Source organism: Vulpes lagopus, chromosome 10, assembly GCF_018345385.1.
Source record: "Vulpes lagopus strain Blue_001 chromosome 10, ASM1834538v1, whole genome shotgun sequence".
Taxonomy (NCBI): Eukaryota; Metazoa; Chordata; class Mammalia; order Carnivora; family Canidae; genus Vulpes; species Vulpes lagopus.
This window is the reverse complement of record NC_054833.1, coordinates 27057088-27082582: the sequence shown is the minus strand read 5'-3', so window position 1 is coordinate 27082582 and position 25495 is coordinate 27057088. Positions and strand designations below refer to the sequence as shown.

The 25495-nt window shown below is 39.6% G+C and overlaps 1 protein-coding gene across 1 annotated transcript in view; it reads left to right on the top strand.

Moving 5' to 3' along the window:
* The first annotated feature begins 649 nt into the window (after positions 1–649).
* Positions 650–25495, top strand: part of LOC121500152 (beta-galactosidase-1-like protein 2) — a 56056-nt gene continuing 31210 nt past the window's right edge. The window contains exons 1-6 of the mRNA XM_041771630.1: positions 650–711; positions 863–1060; positions 13580–13648; positions 15953–16048; positions 17296–17404; positions 19547–19639. Coding sequence (XP_041627564.1) covers positions 864–1060; positions 13580–13648; positions 15953–16048; positions 17296–17404; positions 19547–19639 — 564 coding nt within the window. The 5' untranslated portion in view covers positions 650–711; position 863. The remainder of the gene's footprint in view (positions 712–862; positions 1061–13579; positions 13649–15952; positions 16049–17295; positions 17405–19546; positions 19640–25495) is intronic.

Sequence of the window (25495 nt, the reverse complement as noted above, 5' to 3'; positions counted from 1 at the left end):
TGCATGGAGCCTGCTTCTCCCTCTGCCTGTGTCTCTGCCTCTGTGTGTGTGTGTGTCTCTCAGCAATAAGTAAATAAAATCTTAAAAAAAAAAAAAAAGATCACGGGGGCAGAGGAGAGGGTGTTGGGGGTGATGAGGCGAGCGCCCCACAGCAGCAGAGCGGCTGGTAGCTGGGCTGCGGGGGCAGGTTGGGACCTCCCTCCAGAGGAGGCCCCTGCATTCTGCCCTGGGTTCTCTGCTAGCCGCTGACTGTTAGGGCTCGTGTCTGGGGGGCAGCCCCTCCCCCCCTTGCGCACACTCCCAGACACTGTCCTCTCTTCTGGGAAACCTCCACCGCCAGATCTTCTCTAAGATGTAAGTGGTGCCCGGAAGCCCAGTGACTCTCAGGAGGTTCTTCAGGGCTGCTGGCCCCCTCCTGCAGCCAGTAGACGTATCCCTGAGGTGCTGTCTGTCCTGAGTGCAGGTGGTGCAGAAGCCGGGGGACTGTGTGCAGAAGCCCAGGGACGACGTTCGGAATCCTGCCATCCAGGGAGGCCACCTCCATCCGCCAGGCCTCACTCAGCTCCTGCCGCCTCCTGGGCGGCCGCAGTGTCTGACTTGTGCTCTGTCCTCTCCGCCTAGCATGCTGACCTTGTTGAGGCCGGTGGGCATCCTGTACCTGTCTTCAGGATTATTGGTACTAGCTCAGTTTAGAGGACACTTTTCACCCAGGTATGTTTGGGAAGGGCGTTTGGGAAGGGCTGGGAAGTTTCCCTTTGCCCTGGAGGTGCGCCTAGGGCCCTGAAGGAAAGGCCTTTCTTATCTGCCCGTGGGCCCCATGGGTCACATCTTTAGGACTGCACACGCTCCTTTGTCCTTGCAGGATGAATCAGATTTTCCTGACTCCCTCCCGCATGATAAATCGCGGTGTGGGTCTGAAAGTAGAAGGCTCGAGCTTCACGCTGGACGGCTCCCCCTTCCTGATCATAGCAGGCACCATCCACTACTTCCGGGTGCCCAGGGAGTACTGGAGGGACCGCCTGCAGAAGCTGAAGGCCTGCGGCTTCAACACGGTCACCACGTGAGTGCGGGCCCCTACGTTCAAGAACGTATAGTCTGAATTCCTACCTCTGAGACTTTATTAGACCAGTCTAAGGGTTGACTCTTCTAGTGCTTTCTTCCTTGTCCTTCGAATGTCCGAGTCTCCATTGCTATCTCCAGAATATCCATCCTGTGGCTAGAGGATCCCATTGCTCTGAAGAGCTTCCCTCTCAACAGGGTCACTGTGGCCTGCGAGCAGAAGTCTGCCTTCCAGAGGCAGCGGCCAGTACGGGTGGCTGTAGGTCAGTGGCCCCGACTACTCAAGGAGCTCAGGCCCGGCAGCCTCTCTCCTCCCTGGATACCCTCCGTTGCAGTGATGAGCCCGGGATAGAACAGTTCCAGAAGATTTTGTCTTTGAAGATAGGTTTCGCAGGGAGCCAGGCCTGGCAAGTAATATAAGTATCCTCATCCTACAAGCTGAAATTAACCAAAATTAGTAATTTCTTTCTAGGCTTCTAAACTTGGAAAGTGCTTATGCATTACTGTTTTCATATCAGTTTTAGTTCTCTTTCGTGGTTTGAGTTTTAAAATATAGGTTTAAAAGAAAAAAATATTTAATTGGAATTAGATTTGGTGAATGACGAGAGTGATGTTTAAAAGCCTTTACCAGGGATCCCTGGGTGGCTCAGTGGTTTGGTGCCTGCCTTTGGCCCAGGGCGTGATCCTGGAGTCTTGGGATCGATCCTGGAGTCTCAGGATCGAGTCCCACATCGAGCTTCTGGCATGGAGCCTGCTTCTCCCTCCTCCTGTGTCTCTGCCTCTCTCTCTCTCTGTGTCTATCATAAATAAACAAATAAATCTAAAAAAAAATAAATGAAAGCCTTTACCTCTAAACTGTCATAATGCCTTTTACACATCACATCGTTTTCCCTCTTTTCTGCCCCTCATTATTTTGTCCCTTTATATAGCAGTGATTCACACGCTGAAATTTTGTAAACTATTAAAACTTTAAAGACGGTGTGGTCTAAATAAGACAGCTCCATTTTTGTTTGTTTTTAATACTGTAGATTAGAAAAGTAGGAAGTGTCATCCTTATTTCATAAACTATGAGACATTCTAAGTGTCTCAGAGGAAGAGAGTATTGTCTCAGAAGGAAGGCAGCCTTCTACATTAAAGACATTTAGGATATAAAGACTGCATTGCCTTAAAAAAAAAAAAGTTATATACACTTAATCAGCCAGGGTCTTGCAGGGACAAACCTAGGGTCTGACAAAATCAGATCTGCTGACTTTCAGGGAGGGAGGGAGTTTGAGAGGAATGATGAAGTGCCAGTCTCAATGGAGACAAAGAGGGAGAGACTGCAGGGTTAGGCCCCAGGTGCAGGATCCTGAAGGGAGTCTGAGGAAAGCAGGCACGACGTCCGGACTGCTTGATTCCAATGCAAGATTAGACAGAGCGGGTCTAGCCAGGCTTGGGTTCTGGCACGAGGTGAGGGTAGTTTAGCAGTTGGGGCCCCCTAGAAGTAAATGGGTATAGCAGACAGGATCTGGGGGTGTCACTGGTGAGAAAGTAATGCTCACTCAAAGAGGTGACATTTTACCACTGCTACACCCCCTTGGCAGCCGCAGTGTCTCTTATTATCCGTGTCTACCTTCCAGTCTGAAAAATGGCAGGACTGGTTTTTCTTTTTCCATCAAACTAGTTTCCATTCTTTCCATCCTGAACAGGTTTTCAGTCATTACAGACGTTCACTACGGATTCGCAGAAACTTCACCTCAGTATCAGTAGATCTTGACCACTGTTGGAAAATGCAACCCCAAATTTCATTTCCCGGCTACTCGTGGTTCCGTTGTATTATGTATTCATTCTTGGACTATCATAACACTTAATTATTTCTTTGTGTTTTAGTTGTGTTAGTTTCCCCTTTTTCCAGATATGATAGTGGGTTTCTAGATTTTTGTTCTGTTTTAGTTTCTCAGCCTTTTATTGCCTGTTTCATGAATTATTTGCTAATTGAATTTTTTGCTTTGCTGGATGCTCAAGAGTTTAATAACACTCACCCTTAATCTGTCAACTAGTTCTTTCAAATACTTTTACCCACTTTACAATATAAAGATATTAAAATGCTTTGTCTCAGTTTTTTCTTTCTTCACGTACATGTTATTGTTAGGTATTTTAATTCTAAATAACAGAACTGTTATTGCTGTTCTGGAAACTTAATGCATGGAGAACACACTTTTGAATTTTCTATAGTGTAGATTTGCTGGTGACAAAGTTCTTATTAGCTTTTGTTTATTTGAAAATGTCTTCCTTTTCCTTTTGTTTGTGAGGAATGTTTTCACTGGTATAAAATTCTAGGTTGGCAGGTGTTTTCGCATTTTGAAGATAATGCCAGTGCCTCTGGCTTTCAGTTTCTGTGGTAAAGTCAGCTAGCTGTCCCCTAACTGATGCTCCTTAGAGGGCCATATATCCTTTTCCCTAGTTGCTTTGAGGACTTGAAGGATTTCCTCCCCCCCACCAAAAGACATTCTTTTAAATTTTTTAACATTTATTTATTTATTTATTTTTAGAGACATTCTTTTTAAGAGGATTTTTAGGTTCACAACAAAATTAAGCAGAAAGTGGAGAGTTTGACTTCTGGAGAGGGGAGAGGAGCCAGATGTTGTGCTAGTTTACCAGGGCGCAGTGATTTAATCAACTAACTATTCCTGAAAAATGAAGTCCCTGTAACATCCTAACTGAAGGGGTTTGTCGAGCTTCCAGGTTGGTGAGCACACTGAGGTGCTGGAAGGGTGGTGTGTCCAGGGGAGGCATGGAAGCTCCCTGTTCCTTCCCTGTAGCTTGTCCTATGCATCTCTTCTATCTGACCGTTCCTGAATTGTATCCCTTAAAATAGACTGATAAAAAGCTAATTATTACCCAGAGTTTTGTGCACAGTTCTGTCTAGCAAATTATCAAACTCAGAGACGGGGGTCATAGAAACCCCTGATTGTAGCTGACTGATCAGAAATACAGGTGACAACCCGGGACTGCTATGTGAAATGGAAGAGTGAGGGAGTCATCATGTGGGACTGAGCCCAGTTAGCTCTGCTAACTGTGGGCGGTTAGTGTTAGAGCTCAGGTAAATTGTAGGACACCCAGTTGGTATCCGCTGGAATTGGAGAATTGCTTGGGGTGGGAAAAGCCTGCATATCTGGTGTCAGAACTGTTGTGTGACTAAAATGAGACAAAATTTCCTTGAAATTGACAATTCCTTTCTTGTAGCACTTAAAACCTATTGTGCTACTTCCTTCTGGACTCCGTAGATTTTTTTTTTTAATTTTTTATTTATTTATGATAGTCACAGAGAGAGAGAGAGAGGCAGAGACACAGGCGGAGGAAGAAGCAGGCTCCATGCACCGGGAGCCTGACGTGGGATTCGATCCCGGGTCTCCAGGATCGCGCCCTGGGCCAAAGGCAGGCGCCAAACCGCTGCGCCACCCAGGGATCCCTGGACTCCGTAGAATAAGGCTATATTCCATGTCTCATAATTGACTGTAACTCCAAGGGGGTTCCTCTGTAAGTAATGCATCATTTCTCTCTGGACTTTCACAATTTTTTCTTTATATTTAGTTTAGGTTTTTTTTTTTTTTTTTAGTGTTTCAATAAAAAAAAGACTTTAACTTCTAGAGTAAGTAATTTGGAGTTTATAATAAAATTAAGAGGAAGGCACAGAGATTTTCCGTATAATGCTAGCCCCCAACCCACCAGAACCACCCTCACTATCAACATCACCCATCACAGTGGTTCATAAATGATACTCAACAAACCTACACTGACACATCATTAATCACCCAAAGTTCATAGTTTGCTTACGGTTCACTCCTGGTTTAGTTGAATGTATAATGACACTTATCCACCATTAACAGTATCCCAGAAAGTAGTTTCACGGTCTTAACAATCCTGTGCACCACCTGTTCATCCTCCGTCCCCACTATCTCCTGGCCACCACTGATCTTTCCAGTGTTTCCACATTTTGCCTTTTCCAAAATGTCATGTAGTTGGAATCATACAGAAGGGGGCCTTTTCAGACTGGCTTCTTTCATTTGGTAATATGCATTGAATTTTCCTTTATGTATTATTTTCATGATTTGATAGGTTACATTTTCAGTTTTGAATGAGTTTTCATTGTTGGATAGTATTGTTTGCTCAATTGTTCATTGCTGTTATACAGGAAAATGATTGAATTTTGTATATTAACTTTATTTCCTGCAACCTCACTATTGATCACTTAGTAGTTCTGAGAGGTTTGTTTCGTCAATTGTTTTGAATTTAATAGACAAATATCATCAGTGAACAAAGAAACTTTTATGTTTTTCTGCCCAATCTATACTTTTTATTTAATTTCTTGTTTTATTGCATTGATTATGCTTTGTAGTACAATACTGAAAAGAGTGGCAATAAGGGACAACTTACCTTGCCCCTAATCTTAGCAGTGAAACTTCTGATTTCTTATAATTAAGTTTGGTATTAGCTGTAGGTATTCTAGAGCTATTTCTTTATGAAGTTGAGGCAGTTCTCTTTTCCTAGTGTACTGATGGTTGTTTTTTTTTTTTTATCATGAATAGGTGTTGAATTTTCTGAAATGTTTTTAATGCATCTATTGATAAAATTATGCGACTGTTTTTCTTCTTTAGCCTGTTGATATGTATTATATTAATCATTATTTTGTTTAGGTCTTCAACTGACTGGATGAGGCTTATCTGGTTAGGGAGTGCAGCCCACATTACTCAGTCCACCAGGTCAAATGTTAATCTTTTCCAGAAACACTTGTATACCATTTGACCAAGTGTCAGAGCAGCTGATTGCCTAGTCAAGTCAACATGTAGAATTAACCATTACATCAGTTGTCTCTCACTCTGGCTTTTGGGGCAGCTATCTTCCCTGTGACCTCTCTTCTGATGAATAAGAAGAGTTGTTGCTTTTCAACAGCTTCCAGGTTTTCAGCTTTGTTCTAGGCTCTTTGTTACTTCTCGGGCCAGAAAGTGGAAATCTTTTTGATGCCTCTGTCAGTTAATAAAAAACTTGCTCACTTTTTCTTGTTTTCCTCATTAAGAGGTTTGGCCCAAATTACCTACTATCTTTCTGGTAGTAAACATTCTCAATTCCTTTTTTTCCCCTATTCCTCTTCATTTTAGTTTTATCTTAAAGTAATATTTGATTTGAGTATTCAGTATTTAAGGATTTAGCTTGGTAAATTTTGATTAAGGAAACCTACTCCTGTAACTAACCCCCAAAGCCTCACAGTACACCAATATCTCAGAAGCTCCCCCATCCCCCTTACAGTCATGACCTCCCTCCAAAAGATAACTACTACTCATTATTCTAACACATAGGTTACTTTGGCCTGTTTTTGAACTTTATGTAAATGGAATCCTACAATATGTACTCTGTTGTGTCTAATATCTTTTGTTCAAAATTGTGTTTATGAGATTCATCCTTATTACCACATATTTTAGCTTGTTCACTCTCATAATTGTATGGAACTACATTGGTGATAATACCAAAACCTATTTGTTTTGTGGATAGACATTTAGATGTTTTCAGTTTTTAGCTATTGGAAATGGTAGGGCCGTGAACAATCTTGTACTTGTCTTTTTGGTGAGACTATGTAAACACTTCTGTTGGATATACATCTAGGAATGAATATGATGAACAATAAGATAGATGTATGTTTAGTTTTAGTGAATAATGTCAACTAGTTTTCCACAGATTCCAAAGTCAGTGGCATTATGTAAATACATGTTGTTTTGTGACCATTTCCTTTATCAATATCCAGAACTTTATCATTATCCCATACTACTCTATTAAGAAATAACTTCTCATTCTTTTCTCCCTTCATTCCCTGGTAACCACTGTTCTACTTTCTGTCTCTGTGAATTTGATATTTGGTGCCTCATATACATGGAAACATATAATATTTGTCCTTTTATGTCCGGCTTATTTCACTTAGCACAACGTGCAAGTTTCATTTATGTTATAGCACGTATCAGATTTCATTCCTTTCTAAGGTTGAATAGTATTCAACAAAATATATTTTGTTATCCATTCATCTGTGGATACGCACTTGGATTCTTTCTGCCTTTTGGCTGTTGTGAACAATGCTGCTGTGGACACTGGTGCATAAATATCTATTTGTGTTCTTGATTTCAATTCTTTTGTGTATGTTCCCAGAAGTGGAATTGCTGGCTCAAATTGTAATTCTATTTTAAATTTTTTGAGGAATGCTCTGTTTGTTTTTTTTTTTGTTTTTGTTTTTGTTTTTTTTACAGAAGATGCACTGTTTCAGATTCCTACCAGCAATGGACAAGCATTCCATCCTAATGATGTGGAATGGTGTCTCTTTTTGTGATTTGGATTGCATTTCCCCAATGATTAATGGTGCTGAGCATCTTTTCATGTACTTATTGACCATTTATATATCTTTTTTGAAGAACTATCTATTCAAATATTTATGTTCTGTCCATTTTTTTAAAAGATTTTATTTATTTATTGAGAGAGACACACACACACACAGAGAGAGAGAGAGAGAGAGAGAGAGAGACAGAAGCAGGCTCCCTCTAAGGAGCTGGATGTGGGACTCGATCTGGATCCTGAGATCACGCCATGAGCTGAAGGCAGATGCTCAACCGCTGAGCCACCGACGTCCTACTTCTGTCCATTTTGAATTGGGTAGTTTGCTTTTTTATTGTTGAGTTGTTGAAATTCTTCATATATTCTGGATATTAATATCTTATGAGATATGTGATTACAAATATTTTCTTCTTTTCTATGAGTTACATTCTGTTGAAAGTATCTTTTGATGCACAAAAGTTTTAAATTTTCATGAAGTTCAACTTGTCTACTTTTCTTTTTCTTGCCTGTACCTTCATTGTCATATCCAAGAAATTATTGCCATATCCTATGTCATGAAGCTTTCTCAAAAGGTTTTTTTCTCAGAGTTTTATAATTTTAGTGTCTAGACTGTGAGCTTTGTGAGGGCAGGAATTTTTTTGACTGTTTTGATGATCTTTGGTGCTTTATAATAGCACTTGAATTAGTAGGTTTCTGAATGGCTTGTGTCTGTTTCTTTTGTTTTCGGTTATTATATTAACTTTATAAAATGAGTTTACTTTGATTTGACATGTATTATACAGCATCTTGGAGTTTGATTCTTATAATTGAGAGAATAATTTACTAAAAATATCATTTTTGATAATGGTGTTGGTACAAGGATTTGAATAGTTATTGTAGTTTTCATCTATACTTTCTAATTTAACCAAATTTTATGCTTTTATTGAAATAGGCAATTTGTCTTTTTTTTTTTGAAGATTTTTATTTATTCATGAGACACAGAGTGGGGGGGGGGCGGCAGAGAAACATGCAGAGGGAGAAGCAGGCTCTATGCAGGGAGCCCAACATGGGACTTGATCCTGGGTCTCCAGGAATGGGCCCTGGGCTGAAGGTAGCGCTAAACCGCTGAGCCACCTGGGCTACCCGCAATTTGTATTTTTTAACAAGATTTTCCATCAACTAGAGAGTTCCAGATTTCTTTGTATACATTTTTAACGTTATATTCTATAAGCTACTTTAATATCCTTTACCATGTTAGTTCTATTTCTCTTTAATTTCCAATTTCTCATGAATTATTTTCCCATTTTTAAAGTAATTTTTTAGCTTTATTGAGATATAATTGACAAATTGTGATTTTTGATTTTTGATTTTTATTGTTTTGCACAGCATAGTGAATTTTAGTGTTCCCCCTTTGGTCAGAAGAGATTACTCTTTCTGCTTTTGGAGACAATCGTAGGTTGTCTGGCACAGAAAGGATTTGGCCCAATATCTTGCTGACTTAGAGCACTGAAAAGCACAGAAAGGTCGCAGCTCAGACTCCTGTGGGCTGGGCTAGAGCAGGAGGTAGACAGGGAGGCAATTTATATAGATGAGCAGAACGTGGATGTGGCCTCAAGTTCTTGTTCACAGAGGTAGTTTGTCCTGGGTGGGTGCTGGTGCAGCTGAAGGCACCTTTAGTGCTCAGGCTGGGTAAATGCTGCTGGGGTGGTTCTTGTGTGCCCAGTCCACCAGCTCATTGCTCTGGAACCATAGCTGGATCTCTCTCTCGTCCCCTTCCACAGAATTTCTGGTGTGGATGACATTCTTGCTGGGGTGGATGATAACGTCTCCACAGTGGTGCCAACTGAGTCGGTGTAGACCATGTTGGGCCCTTCCCAGACCAGGGCTTTACAGGCCACGATCACTGTTGAGCCAGAGCTCCTGTAGCTGGTAAGAGCTAGGTAGAGGGTCATACCTACAGGTCGTACCTGCAGGTCGTAGGGCATGGTAATGCTCAGCAAGGATGCTCCGGCACCTACAGCATCTTCAGCCCCAGCCCGAAGCCCCCATCTCAGAGTCCTCCATCCTTTCCCTGATGAGTTACCTCTGCACCCCATGAGGCTTCCTTGTGACCATAGTCCACTCTCAGATCCAGGAGGACCCTCCTCAGCTGGGGCGCTTGAGTAGGCTCAGGCCGGGCAGGTGGGCCAGGTAGCTGCCCCACAGTGGGATGCACTGAAGAGGCCACCTGGGCCTCCTTGCCTCTGGCTGAGCACTGTGAGCAATGCTCTCCTTGAAGCCGGAGTCCACGATCCCCCAGAGGGAGCAGCTGTAATGTATTTAAAGTATACATGTGATTAAAGTAGACATTGTGAGATGGTTCTAACCTATAATCCAGTTAATAGACACATCCATCACCTCACATATTTATCTTCGTTTGTGCTTTGGTGAGAACACTTAAATCCTATTCCCTTAACAAATTTCAGTTATACGGTACAGTATTACCAACTGTATACCGCGGTATACATTAGCTCCACAGCCTTTACTCATCTTGTAATTGAAGGTTTGTATCCTTTTATCAGTCTCTCCCCATTTCCTCCATGTTCAGGCCCTGGAAGCCAACACTGTATTCTGTGTCTATGTGTTCATTTTGTTCTTTGTTTTCTAAGATTCCACATATAAGTGATACCAGATGGTATCTGTCTTGCTGCCTGGCTTACTTCTCTACCATAATGCCCCTAGATTAATTTATGTTGTCACAAGTGACAGGATTTCCTCCTCTTTTTAAAGCTAAAAATTATTCCTGTGTGTGTGCGTGTATGCGTTATCGCCTTTTCTCAAATCATTTATCCGTCATCAGACACTTAAATTGTTTCCATAGCTCGGTTATTGTGAATGATGCTTCTGTGACCGTGGGAGTACAGATATCTCTTTGCGGTAATGCTCACTTCCTTTGGGTACATACCCAGAAATAGGATTGCTGAATCATAGGATAGGGCTATTTTTAATTTCTGGAGAAACTCCCACACAGTTTTCCGTGATGGCTGAACCAACTTATAGTTCCACCAGTAGTGCCACAAGTATTCCTTTTCTCCCCACACCCTTACCAAACTTTGTTATATCTTGTCTTTTTGATGATAGACACCCTAACAGCTCAGAGGTGGTATCTCACTGTGGTTTTGATTTGCATTTTCTGGTGACTGGGGATGTTGAGTACCCTTTGATGTATCCATTGTATGTTTGTACATCCTCTTGGGGAAAATGTTTGTGCAGATTATTTGCCCATTTTTGTCTTGGATTTTTTTTTTTTGCTATGGAGTTGTAGGAGTTTCTTGTATATTTTGGATGTTAACCCCTGATCAGATTTGCAAATTTCATTAGATTTGCACGTTTGCAAATATTTTCTCCCATTCCATAGGTTGCCTTTTCATCTTGTTGCTGGTTTCTGTGACTGTGCAGATCTTTTAGTTTGAAGTAATCCCTCTTATTTATTTTTGCTTTTGTTGCCTTGGCTTTTCGTGTCAAATTCAAAAAATCATTGCCAAGGCCGATGTCAAGGAGCTTGTTTCTCCTAGGACTTCTATGGTTTTACATCTTAATATTTATGTCTTTAAACCATTTTGAGTTGATTTTTGTGTGGTGTAAGATAGAGGGTTAGTTCATTCATTTGCACATGGCCGTCGAGCTTCCCAACACCACTTATTACAGCATATTCTGGACTGATTTGTTATAAATTAATTGACAGGGGCAGGGGTTTATTTCTGGGCTCTCTATACTGTTCCACTGACCTATATGTCTATTATTATGCCAATTCTTTACTGTTGTCATTACTGTAGCTTAATATACTTTAACATCAGGAATTGTGATGCCTCCAGTTTTGTTATTCTTTTTCGATTATTTTGGCTATCCATTGTCTTTTTGTAGTTTCATACAAATTTTAGGATTTTTTTTTCTGTGACAATTGCCATTGTAGCTTTGTTAGAAATTGCATGAATCTATAGTTTGCTTTGGGTAGTGTGGTCATTTTGACAATTATTAATTCTTCCAATCCTAGAGTATGGAATATCTTTCCACTTATTTATGTTGTTTAATTTCTATATATCTGTACATTTCCCAGTTTTTTCTTATAATTGACTTCTAGTTTCATACCGTTGTGGCCAGAAACAAACTTGGAATGATTTCATTCTTCTTAGATTTATTAAGACTTGTTTTGTGGCCTAACGTGTGATCTGTCCTGGAGAATGTTCCACATGCACTTGAGAAGAACGTGTGTTCTGCTGCTGTTGGATGAAATGTTCTATATATGTCTAGTAGGCTCATCTGGTCTAACGTGTTGTTCAAGTCCAGTGTTTTCTTTATTGGTTTTATGTCTGGATGATCTATCCATTGTTGAAAGTGTGATATTGAATTAAATCATTTTTAAGGATCCTGGATTTGTTTCCAAAGTTTTTATGTAAAGTTCTATATCTAAATTTTTAAATTCCTAATTTAATCCTTTTTTTTCTAGACATATAGAGCTATTACTAGGAACTCTTACAATGGCATAGTTCCATTTCACTCTTCTAATCCTTTGTGCTGTGCTGTATCATGTGTTTTGTTTTTTATAAACTACAAAATTCATAGTATATTGTTATTTCTCTGCTTTGAACATCTAGTTATATTTGAATTTAAAGTGATAAAATATCTTTTTTATTTACCACATACTTACCATTTTTGGTGCTCTTCAATTTCTTTATATAGATTTTAATTTCCTATGGTATATAGATTTTAATTTCTTTTCTGTGGAAGAACTGCCTTTGACATTTCTTGTAGTGGAAGTCCATTAGTAATCAATTCTCTTTGCTTTTGTTTCTTTGAAAAGTTGATTTTTTTCATCTTCTATTTTGAGAGAGAATTTCACTGAGTATAGAGAGAATTCTAGGTTGACATGGTTTATTTTTGTTTTTGTTTTTTATTTTCGGTACCTTAAAAAGTTTTTTTGTTGACTCCTGACCTGCACATTATCTGGACAAATCTGCTGTACTTCTTATCTGCCTCCATCCCAACCTTTGATTGCTTTTAAGATTTTCTCTCTTTCATTCGTTTTCAGCAATTTGATTCTAATGTGCTATGGTGTAGGTCTTTTTTTTTTTTTTAATTCTACTTGTGGTTCACTGAAATTCTTGGATCTGTAGGTTTATAGTTTTCATCAAATTTGGTAAAACTGTGGCTCTATTTCTACTACTATTTTTGCCTCTCCTTTTTTCCTCCAGGGGTCCAATTGCATATATATAGAGACTTCTTGATAAGGAATCATGTATCACTGATGCTGTGTTCATTGTTATTTTTAGTCTTCGTTTTTTCTATTTTCCATTTTGGATAGTTTCTTTTGTTCTGACAATATATTCTGTTTTATCTACTCTGCTGTTAGTCTCAGCCAATACATTTTTCACGTGCTGCTGTTAATAGTATCCAGAGTATTTTTTTATTATAGATGCTATATTTTTATAATTTAGAAGTTCCATTTGAGTCTTTTTTATATCTTCCTTTTCTCCTCATTGTGGTTAAGCATTCCTTTACTAATTAGAGATATGGTAAAATTTGTTATACCTTTTTAGTTTTTTTTTTTTCCTGCTAGTTTCATCTTATATGTCATTTCTGGGTTTGTTTCTATTGTTTTTTTTTTTTTTTCTGTTTCGTGTCACAGTTTCCTGTTTTTTGCATGCCTAGCAATTTTCGTAATGGTTCTTGGGTACTGCGAATCTTGTATTGTTGACTTCTGGATTTCATTTTATTCATTTAAAGAAAACTGTATAATCTAGTTCTATAAACTTTTTAGCTATTTCTGGTTTCTGTTATAAAAACAGTTTCTGGTTTTTCTTTTTTTGCCATTATAGATATGGATTTAAATTTTTCATATGTTTTCATTAGTATTTAAAAAAAGAAATTTGTGGTTACACTCCAGAGGGTGTTACATATACATCTTTCTCACTTGAAGTTCAGCATCAAGGAACAGTATTGGCTGCTTGAATCTGCACTGGGCATTTGAAGGGGGAAATTTTTAATTTAATACAAAGTTCATTTACACACAGAAAGGGGCTTGGCTACTGAAATCTTCAGTTTCCTTCACAGTAGAGGTAGCCCGGGTGCTATATTAAAACTGGAGGAATCAATATGGAATGAGGGCAAATAATAAAAGGTTTTTATGTTTCTCTTTTTTCCATTGCAGGCATATTCCCTGGAACCTTCATGAGCCAAGAAAAGGCTGGTTTTATTTTACTGCAAACCTGGATTTCGTGTATGTCTTAATGCTGAAGTTGCCTGTTTCTATGGCTTGAAGACAGGGTTTAGACTCTGTGGGATAAGTTGTACAAGGGCACCTTACTTTCTGTTTGAGAAATCATCAGGAAGATCTGATCATTTTGTTCCCAGGATTGAAACCCTCTGACGCAGTGAATCTGTTATTTGCAGTGGAGCTTAGACTATAGCGTCTGTGGTGCATTTTATGAACCGTATGGTTTAGAAAGTCTACATGCTGTAGTTTATTATGAAGAGCCTACTTTCTCGGTTATAAGAGGATAATTCTGGGCTATAATTTGGAAGGCTTCTAATATGTGGTACAGAGTCTAGATGGTCCCCAACTTATAACGGTTTGACTTACGATGTTTTGACTTTGCAATGGTGTGAAAGTGAGAGCATTTGGTAGAAACTGTGCTTCAAATTCTGAAGTTTGATCTTTTCCCAGGCTAACAATATGTTGCACTCTGTACTCTTATGATACTGGACAGTAGCCACTAGTTATAGTACCTAGTCAGGCTGGCGGTCATGAGAGTAGACCGTGATATACAACCATCTGTACCTATACAGCCATTGTTTTTCAGTTTGAGTATAGTACTCAATAAATTACACGAGACATTTTACACTTTATTATAAAATAGGCTTTGTGTTAGCTGATTTTGCCCAGTTGTAGGCTACTGTAAGTGTTCTGAGCTCATTGTTGAGTAGGTTAAGCTAAGCTATGATGTTCAGCCGGTTAGGTGCATTAAACGCATTTTTTACTTAAAATATTTTCAATGTATGATGAACCTATTGGGATGTAAGCCCATCTTAAGTTCAGGAAAATCTATAGTTGTTTATTCTAAAATAAGTATTAGCTATCTGCTAGAGTTCAGATGTTGACTTTCGTGCAAGAGATGGACAGATAAAGCACTTTGTGCTGTCAAGGCTAAGTATTCTCTGAGGGAGAGACAAATAACATATTAAGAACACACAACCCAGGGAAGAGGACAGTGAAGTCATAGCTGAAGTAAATTGAAATGTTAAGCAGGAGTTTGCTAGAGGGGACTGAGTGGTGTTTTAGGCAGAGGATCCAGCGAGGGCAAAGTCAGCGACGTGAGAAAGCATTTTTGAGTTTGTTAAGGTGGTGTTAGCTGCTGTAACAAGTAAGCCTCAGCATCTTTAACAATGGAGGTTTCTTTTCATTTAGGGAAAATCTAAAGTAGGAATTCCTGGTAAGCATTGTGTCTTTCTTCCCAGGAGTAATTGAGAGATTCAAGGTCTTTCTGTCTGTGGCTTCACCATCTTCATCACAGTGTGGAGGCTGCTACTCTTGTCTGTGTCAAGCCAGAAGCAGAAGAAAGGCAGGGAGAGTGTTTTCAGGACATGGGGATGCTCTGCTCCTGTTCACATTCTGTTGGCTTGAAGTCAGTCACAGAGCGACACCTCAACGCATGGGGGGCTGCAAAATGCGCTTGAGCTCTCTGCCCAGGAAGGAAAGGGGATGGCTTTGGCGATTAACTTTCTGCCACAGGTATTTTCTGGGAACTGCAAATAACGCTGTGTGGTTCTCCCACTGGTTTAAATAGAGAAAATGCCACAAAATAAAGCGGAAGCGAGGATAGACCACATCTTGCCTTTGTATTTACCATGCACCAGAATTTGGGATCTTTTCTGAAGTCACTGGGAGTCATTTGAAGAGTTTTGATTTGGTAGGTTTGTGCATTTAGAAAGATTGTGCTAGCAGCATCTGAAGGAGGTGGATTAACACGTAGTTGATATTTCACTTCTGGAAGCTTTCTGCCTGCTTGTGGTTTTAGTTCTTCTGTTTACTGAAAATGTGATCTGCAGGAAGCTCTGGCTCGTTGAAGCTTATGTCCTGATCTGTAAGACAGAGACGATATCGATACTCCGCTCACTGAGTTGCCCAAGAAAAATAGTCTTAAGGAAGGCCGTTGCTCCAGAGGCCGAGACAAGGTAGAAGAGCACTCCTCTCTCTGCTGTCGGTGATGATGACTGACGTGACTGGGGGGACAGGGGAAGAAGGGGAGAAGGAAGGAAGGGGAGCAGCCAGTCAGGAAGCGGCGCCCTAGGCCCGGTGCCAGCCTGCGGCCCTCAGTAAACCTGGTAGCGCCACAAACTAGGTCTCACGTGTGAAAACATGAAGCAGGAGGAATAAACGTGGTTTGGTGACTGGAAGTAGGAGACATGGAGGGGGAGGAGAGCCAGGTCTGTAAGGCCCCAGGGTAGGGGGGCCTGGCCCCCTGCACCCCTGCCTTGGGCCTCCAGCCAGGAGGCCACACAACCTCGATGCTCCGCTTCACAGGACCTTCGTAGCCATGGCTTCGGAGGCAGGGCTTTGGGTCATCCTGTGTCCCGGCCCCTATGTTGGCGGTGACCTGGACCTTGGAGGCCTGCCCAGGTGAGTGTCACCCAGGCCCCTGGCTCCATGTGGGCCCCGGGCACATTCGGGGGAGGTTAGAGCAGAGGGGTTGTGCTGGGTTTCGGTGTACATTTTTAAACTACACTATTTTTTCCCCATTTAATGACCTAGAAAATTAATTTTGATATATTGGGATTTATATAGTATGTATTTGTTTTATTTAAACCTCCATCTCATTTCTGCAGTACAAATGAGATACAGTACTTTAAGTAAAAACTAGTGGCAGCCACTTAAGCACTATCTTTGTAAGTTCTAGTTTTTGTGAAGGCAGTAGACATAGTAAGAAATTGGGTTGATTATCTCTCTTTAAATAGAGGTTTTCCCTTTTGTTAGCTTTGAATCATTTTTTATTGTAGTAAAATGCACATAACATAAAAATTTACCATTTGAAAATGTGCCATTTTGTGGCAGTTAAGTACATAAAAAATGCTGAACAACCATCACCACTCTCTAGAGCCAGACTTTTTATCACCCGAAAGGAAGCCCTATGCCCAGTCAACTCCCATTGTTCCTTCCCCCAGTGCCTGGCAACCACCAGTTTGCCTTCAGACCCTGTTGGTTGGCCTATTGTGTACATTTCATATAAATGGAATATTATAGGATATGTGACCGTTTTTAAAGTAGCTTCTTTGCTTAGCATAATGTTTTCAAGGTTCATCCATGGTATAGCACGTAGTTCTTCATTCCTCTTTTATGGCCAAATATTGTTCCATCAAAGAACGTGTCTTAAAAAAACTTTGAAACAGCTTTATAAAAGCTCCATCCAGACTAGGGGTTGATAAACCTTTTCTGTAAAAGGCCAGATAATACATATGTTCAGTGTTGAGGGCCACATACACTGTCTGTTGTGACTACTCAATCCTGCTGTTGTAGCATGAGCATAGCTGTGACGATATGTAAACAAATGAGTATGCCTGTGTTCCAATACAACTTTATTTACAGGAACAGACAATTGGCTCTGATTTGGCCTGTGGGCTGCAGTTTGATGACTCTGCTCAGGATCATTTCATTATTACACAACTCTGATGTGTGTTTTGAGGATAGAGGTGGTGGCTCAGGTGCTGACCTATTTGCAACTAGAACATAGATTGCTTTTTCTTAAAGATGACTTAAGATGTCACAATATACTGTTCCCATGTGGCTGTATTTGTTTTCCAGCCTCATGCTTGAGTATTTCTTATTGCTTTTTCCCACCCCAAGAGTGATTCCTACCTTTTCAATCCTAGCTGGTTACTCCGGGATCCAAAAATGAAGCTGAGAACAACTTACAAGGGCTTCACTAAAGCAGTGAATCACTATTTTGATAAGATAATTCCCATGATAGTACAACTCCAGGTAAATCCCAGTTCCCCATTCCTGTGACCAAGGGAAATAATGGCCTCAACTGATTTCCTGGAAAGGGCTAGCCTATTTCCTGCCATACAGAAATAGGAAGTGTATATAGCAGGTTGTTCCAATTCCTTATTTAAGAACTACTAGATTTTTATTACCCTGCTTTTGTGCCTGTTTCCTACCTACTGCCCAACTGGAAGCCTTATCCTTGGCAGTGGACTTGAAATTGCATTCTGTATATTTTTGTTTACTCTTCTCCATTATATCTTTGCCCTCAATCCCATAAATGGGAAATTAATGTTAGTCATCAAAATGTTTTAATTTGGCTGCTAAAGGTAGCTACTTGGCAGTCCTTCACACATAATAGATTAGGTCTCGGTGACCTTAGCGGTTTTATAGAAGTTGCAATTCATTTGTTTTTTTTAACATCCCTCCACCAAATAAAATCGTGGTGTGGAACATAATCATCTCTTAGTGCTACTGTATTTCTTAAATGGTTGAAAGATATAAAAAGAACTATATACTAGGTAGGAAATGAACAGAGGGAAGGAGCAAAGCTATAACATCTATTGCATATTAAGCTTTCTACGAGGTAATCAACGTTTGCCTAGCATATTTCGTGAATAGAGGCAATGGCAAACTTGTATGTGGGTAGGAGAGGGTTTCACAGAGTGTGAATCTGAATTTATTATGGGCAGAGTTGGTTCCTAACACTGTGAGTATCTCAGAGTTAATCAGACTCAGGAAAGCCATCAAAACCACTAAGTGACTTAAGAGTGTCAATCAGTGTGCTGTTGGGGTTGTAGAGATCATCCTTTACTAAGATTAGAGTTGTGTTGTCCAGCATAGTAGCCGCAGCCACATGCAGTTATTTAAACTTAATTAAAATAAAATAAAATTAAAGACTCATTTCCTCATTTATATTAGACGTTTTCAGTGCTCAGTAGGCACATGTTGATGGTTGCTATGATATTGGACAACGCAAATGCAGAATATTTTCATCATCAGAAAGTTCTGCTGGACAGCATTGAACTCGATTACTCAGCCCACTCCAAATCAGACTTCTCAGTCTTGAAACTGCTGGAAAACTAAATTAGTAATCAGAACCTTGCTTAGTGACCACAAAATCAGGGCCCAAGGAGGAGGAGGAGGAGGAGGAGGAGGAGGTTGGGAGGCCCCAGAAGCATTTTATCATGAATATCCAGAAGAGTTTCCAGAAGGAAAGGCCAAGGATGTCAGATGTTGCTCAGAGAGACAGTAAATTAGGATTAAAATGTATTGTTTGTACTTAGCAAAGAGAAGGTAATGTTAATAATGTAGGTGGAATGGAAAGAATGAAAGTAAGTAAAAGAGGAAATGAGAGAATAAGAAGTCAAGAGTGGGATTCCTGGGTGGCGCAGTGGTTTGGCGCCTGTCTTTGGCCCAGGGCGCGATCCTGGAGACCCGGGATCGAATCCCACGTCAGGCTCCCAGTGCATGGAGCCTGCTTCTCCATCTGCCTGTGTCTCTGCCTCTCTCTCTCTCTCTCTCTCTCTCTGGACTATGATAAATAAATAAAAATTTAAAAAAAAAAAGAAGTCAAGAGTGAGAGAGTGAGTACAGGAATATTTTAGAGTTTGTCTAAGTGAAAAGGGCAAAATAATGGGAACTGGAGAAGGAAGTGGTCCAGACAAGTTAATTTTAACTGAGGAATTTGAGTCAACCTAAATGATGATAGGAAAGGTTTAGTAAAAAAGGAGATGATGACACAGAAGACAGAAGGGTACTCCAAAAAGAGTGAAGTTCCTGAGAAGTGGGAAGGAGGTGAGACAACCTTTAGGATGACACTTGACTCATGTAACTGGTGCTAAGGTAGAAAGGATGAAAGTGGAGGTTTGAAGCATCATGCTTAATGCATTGAATTAGGAGGGAAAAGGGTGGGAGTCCATTGACAGGGAGTACTAGAAAAGGTAGGATTCTATGAGCAGTTGATTGCTGACTGTGGAGTGAAAGAAATTGCCTGAACTATAGTGTAATTTGGAGTTGAGTTTAGGAATATGTTATTTTTAGGGCACTCTAAACATGTGTGTGCAACAGCAGCTTGAGAAAATCCACCCTTTCCAACCAGTAACTTCACTCTCAAACTCTCATCTCCTTGACCCTCAGTATGCAAAGGGAGGCCCCATCATTGCTGTGCAGGTTGAGAATGAATATGGTTCATATCATCAGGATAAAAGATACCTGAAATATATTAAAAAGGTAAGTGCTCCTTTAATTTTCCTCCATATTTACATATTTCTTATCTCACTTTGTGAGTCTGTGGAGCAAACATAGTCTGAGTAGCTACAGCTTGCATGATACCATGGGATATAAAGATGAATAAGTCCTGTTTAATTTTTCCATGCATTTGCATCCTAGTGAAGGGACAAGGAACTAACTACACACCTCTCATGTGAGGCAAAGAGTGATCTTAGAATATTTTTCCTTTCTGTGAACATCACAGCTCTCTTTTGGTTGGTGTTTGTATAATATGTACTTTTCTATCTTTTTACTTTCAGTTATTCTGGATTCATTTGCCTTAGGAACATACCTTGTAAGCAGTACATAATTAGAGTTTGTTTTGTTAATCCGTCATGAAAATTCTTGTCTTTTAAATGAGGTATTTGTCTTATTTACGTATAATATAACTACTGATAGTTGTAGTTAAATTTACCATCCTGTTACTTTCTTTCTACTTGTCCTACCTGTCCTATGGCTCTTTTTCTCTTCTTTCTTTTTTTTTTTTTCCTTCTTTTGGATTGGCAGTATTTTTTATTATTCCATTTTCTCCTGTATTAGCTTGTTAAGCATTTTTCACTTTTCTTTTAGTGCTGGCCATAGAAACTACTCTTCACCTTAGAATTATTAATATCTAATATAAAGTAGTGTGTTTGCCAGCTCCAAGGCAAAGAAAGCACCTGAGAACAGTTTAGTTGAATTTTCCCCTTTCTTCAGAACTGTTATTTCTTTTAATGCTATATATATTTTAGACACACAAGTTATTATTTTTATTGTATGAAGTCATTTAGATTTATGCACATAATTTTCTTTTTGTTGCTTTTCTCTCCTCTCTGTCTCTGAGCTTTATCTCTCTTATCATTTCCTCTGCTTAAGGAACACCTATTTGTACTTTTTTTGTTGCAGGTTTTATGTTGTTAACAAATTCTCTAACCTTTTGTTTACCTGAAAATGTGTCTAGCTCATCAATATTTTAAAGGCTGTTTGTATTATATGTAGAATTCTGGGCTGGCAGTTATTTTCTTTGATGATTATCTGGTGTACATTGTTTCTATTAAGAAGCCAGAGATAAATAAAATTACTGTTCCTTTGAAGGTAAAATGTCTTTTTCTTCTAGCTTCTTTTAAGATTTATTTTTTCATTTTCTTCAACTTCACTAAGATTTGGCTAAGTGTGGTTTTATTTCTACTTTTATTCTACTTACACTTGTCTGCACCCTTCACTATGTGGCTTGAAGTCTTTAATTGGTTTTGGAAAATCTTCAGCAACTGTCAGCTTCATTTTCTCTCTCTTCTGGGACTTCTGTTATACAAAATTAGGTATTTTCTTCATAACTGTCTTGTTCTTTTTTGGATAATTTTTTCTTCATAATTTATGAATTTCCTCTGCAGCTTTGTCTAATTTGATGTTAAAACTAGTCTTAATTTCAGATTTCATGATTTTTAGTTCTAGAATTTTCATTTGATTCTTTTCCATAGTTTCCCTTTTTTGGCCAAAATTTTCCATTTTTTAAAAAATTCCTTGAACATATTATAGTTATTTCAAAGCTATGCTTTAGAGGCTTAATGTCTAATCTCCTATGTATCTGTTCTGTTGTCTGTTTTTCTCATGGTTTCAGTAAAGTAATACCTTCTGGTATGCCTAATCATTTTTCAGTCCAATTTATTTATGAAAACATGATTTAAATCATTTGAAACTATTCAGACAGATTTATTTTTGCTTCCAGAAAGTAATATGATTCAAAGCTTGGCTTCGTTTCTTATGAGAGCAAGTCTAATTCTTGTTTACCTTCTCTCCTAGTGGATAGCCTTTTGGGTCCCAGTTGAAAACCTAGAATTGCTATGGCCCCTCCTCTACCTTGGCAGTCTATGAACTGCAATTTCTTTCCCTCCATCTCATAAATTGCTGGGGGATATGCTCAGCTTTTCAGCCTCTCAACTGATGTTTGGGGAATCAGACAGTGTCTCAAGGAAAAAGTGTAAGACATGCCAGGTTCCCCTCTCTAGGCCGCCTGCCTCTCTGGAAACTTGACTCATCAAGGCTTGCCTTGATATATATCCAGTATCTTCAAATAGGTTATTTTTTTTCCCAGTTCATCTAGTTGTTATTAGCAGATCTGAGACAAAGTAGCCCACTGTCCCTAAAAGTGGAACCTGTTGTTATCCCTATGAGTCATGGTCCATGAATTCTGATTAACACCTTTGTCATTTTCAAGTGCTCTAGTTTAGATGAAAAGTTATATGGTCACCTACCAATGAGCCATATTGCTTGCTTGGGGCTAGACACATGCACCATTGCATCTAAGAGAACCTATGGTGGTGGAAGGTTGACTTAATTAATATATGAAATGCTGTCTCCCTGGTTAGTTGAGAGAGGGAGGGAGGCAAGATGGCAGAAAAGTAGGGGGCCTCGTTTCATCCGGTCCCTTAAATTTAGCTACTTAACTCTCAAATCATTCTGAACACCTATGAATTCAACATGATATGTAAGAAAAGAATTGCTGGAATTCTACAAATAGAAAAGTGACCACTTTTTGCAAGGTAGGAGGTGTGGCGGAGTGAACCTGAGGGACATATGAGAAGACAAAGGCGATGGGAGCGAGCCTCTGTAAGCTGGCTCCTATTAAGTGATAATGCCCTGGAGCACAGAACCAGAGCTTTTAGAAGTCTGCTCCAGTGAGAGACATCCCTCCCTGAAGGCGCTCAAGTGGCGAAGCAAGGTAGAGTACCAGGTAGGACAGTGTGGCCTCAGGATCCTTGGGGCCACACAAAGAAGGTGGTGCTTGAGCTGCAGAGTTCTCAACTACTGGGGCGGGGAAACCAGCTATGGTCAGGGAATCTAGGAGCGGGCTCTCAGTTTGCCATAAACCACAAAGTGTGGCACAAGCGGGAGACTCTCTCTGGGGAGCCCTGCAAGCAGCAGGCCCGTGGTGACCTTCCTCCCCACCTCCAGGGGGTTTGGAGTGGCTGTGCTCCGTAGGCATCTGCAAGTTTGGTGCACACAAAGGTGCAGACTACTTTTCCCTCAGGGTTTGTTAAAAAGAAGGGCTGTGATCTTTCAGCTCCGGAGTGCACCTATTTTTATTTTCATCCTCTAAAGCAGCAAGTAAGGCCTTTGGGGAGCAAAAACCACATAGAGCAACCCGAAGCAGCTTACACTGAGCCTGGACCCCTGGTAATGCAACTCCACCCTGGCAAAGACACCTGACAATCAGAGCAGCAGGCCCCTCCTCTAGAAGACCAGCTGGAACATGAGGCGAATACCGAGTTTACAGGCGCACAGAACTGCAAAACTCTAGCACTAGGAGAAAATAGTATATAGATTTTGGGATTTTTTTCCCCCTCATGTTTCTTTTATCTTTCAGTTTAAAGTTTTCCTTTTCAACTAGTTTCTTGTTTTATCAACTCTTTGTAAGTCTTTTTTTTCACTTTCATTTTTTACAATTGCATTTTATAGATATTTTCTTCATTTTTGGCTTTCTTTCAGTGTATTCAATTCTGAGATTTAGTGTCTTCTAACAAATATACCAAAATACATCCAGGACCAAGTGGAACACTCTGTTGTGTCCACTTGGGAGGTTATGTTCTTTCCGCCCTTTTTTTCTTTTTCTTTTCTTTTCTTTTTTTTTTTTTAAAGATTTTATTTATTTATTCATAGAGACAGAGAGAGAGAGAGGGGCAGAGGCACAGGCAGAGGGAGAAGCAGGCTCCACTCAGGGAGCCCGACGTGGGACTCGATCCAGGGTCCCCAGGATCACACCCCGGGCTGCAGGCGGTGCTAAACCACTGCGCCACCAGGGCTGCCCTCTTTTTCTTTTCTTTTTTGGTTTCTGACACCTTCAGATTTGTCTAGTGTGTATTTTGTGTAGGTCGTGATTGATATTTTTGCTTTTGTTCTCTTCATTCTTCTCTGGGAAAAATGACTAGAGATAATTCACAATGAAAGAACCACAGATCTAATTGGTATGGATATAAGTAATACGTCAGAGTTGGAATTCAGGATAATGATTATAAAGTTATTAGCTGGGCTTGAAAAAAGCATAAAAGACACTAGAGAATCTCTTAGTGCAGAAATAAAATCTAATCAAGCTGAAGTTAAAAATGCTTTACCTGAGATGCAGTCTGAAATAGATGTTCTAATAGCTAGAGTAGATGAAGCACAAGAGGGTAAATTAAATAGAGGACTAGGTGATGGAAAGGAAGAAAGCTGAGAAAACAAAACAAAAAAAATTGATGGACCATGCAGGGAGGCTTTGAGAAATCAGAGATACAATAATGTGAAACAATGTTAGAATTACTGGGGCCCCTGAAAAAGAATAAAGAGAGAGAGAGAGAGAGAGGGAGAAGATAATATTTGAGCAAATCATAGCTAATCTGGGGAAGGAAACAGGCATTCAAGTCCAAGAAGTAGAGAGAATCCCTCTGAAAATTAATAAAGATAGATCAACACTCCACCATATAATAGTGAAGCTTTTCAAAAAGCAAATTTCAAAAATAAAGAGAAAATCCTGAAAGCAGGTTGAGATAAGAGATTCCTAACGTAGAGGGGGAGAAATATTAGATTAACAGCAGACCTATCCACAGAGACCTGGCAGGCCAGAAAGGGCTGACGTGATATATTCAGAGTACTAAATGAGAAAAATATGCAGCCAATAATACTTTATGCAGCAAGGCTGTTGTTCAGAATGGAAGGAGAGATAAAGAGTTCCCAGGACAAACAGAAACTAAAAGAATTCACGAACACTAAACTAGCCCTGCAAGAAATATTAAAGGGGATCCTATAAGTGAAGAGAAAGCCCCAAAATAACAGACCAGAAAGAGAAAGAGACAATCTACAGGGCTTTCACAAGTAATACAATGGCACTAAATTAATATCTTTCGATAGTTACTCTGAATGTAAATGGGCTAAATGCTACAATCAAAAGATACAGGGTTATCAAACTGGATAAAAAAGCAAGACCCATCTATTTGCTGTCTACAAGAGACTCATTTTAGACTTAAAGTTGCCTCTGGATTGAAAGTGAGGAGATGGGTCCATTTATCATACAAATGCACATCAAAAGAAAGCTAGGGTAGGAATCCTCATATTAGACAAACTAGATTTTAAACCAAAGACTGTAATAAGAAATGAAGAGGGACACTATATCATAATTAAAGGATCTATCCAACAAGAAGATCTAATTATAAATATTTATACATCTAACTTGGGAACAGCCAATTATATAAACCAATTAATAAAAAATTAAACACTTTGATAATAATCAATATTGATTATTGATTATGAGGGACTTTAACACCCCACTCATAGCCATGGACAGATAATCTAAGCAAAAGATCAATAAAGAAACAAGGGCTTTGAATGACACACTGGACCAGATGGACTCCACAGTTATATACAGAGCATTCCATTCTAAAGCAACTGAATACACATTTTTCTCAAATGCCCATGGAACATTCTCCAGAACAGATTATATAATGAGTAACAAATCAGGTCTCGATACTAAAAGATTGGAAACAAGAGGAAATTTGGAAGGAACTCAAACACTTGGTGGTTAAAGAGTATCCTACTAAAAACATGAATGAGTCAACCAGAGATTTAAAGAATTAAAAAAAATTCATGGAAACAAATGAAAACACAACTGTTCAAAACCTTTGGGGTATACCAAAGGTGGTCCTAAAAGGGCAGTACTTAGCAATATAAGCCTTTTTCAAAAAATTAGGAAGCTCTCAAACACACAAGCTAATCTTACACCTAAAGGAGCTGGAGAAAGAACAGCAAATAAAACCTAAACCAAGCAAGAAAAGAGAATAATAAAGATTATAGCAGAAATCAATGAAA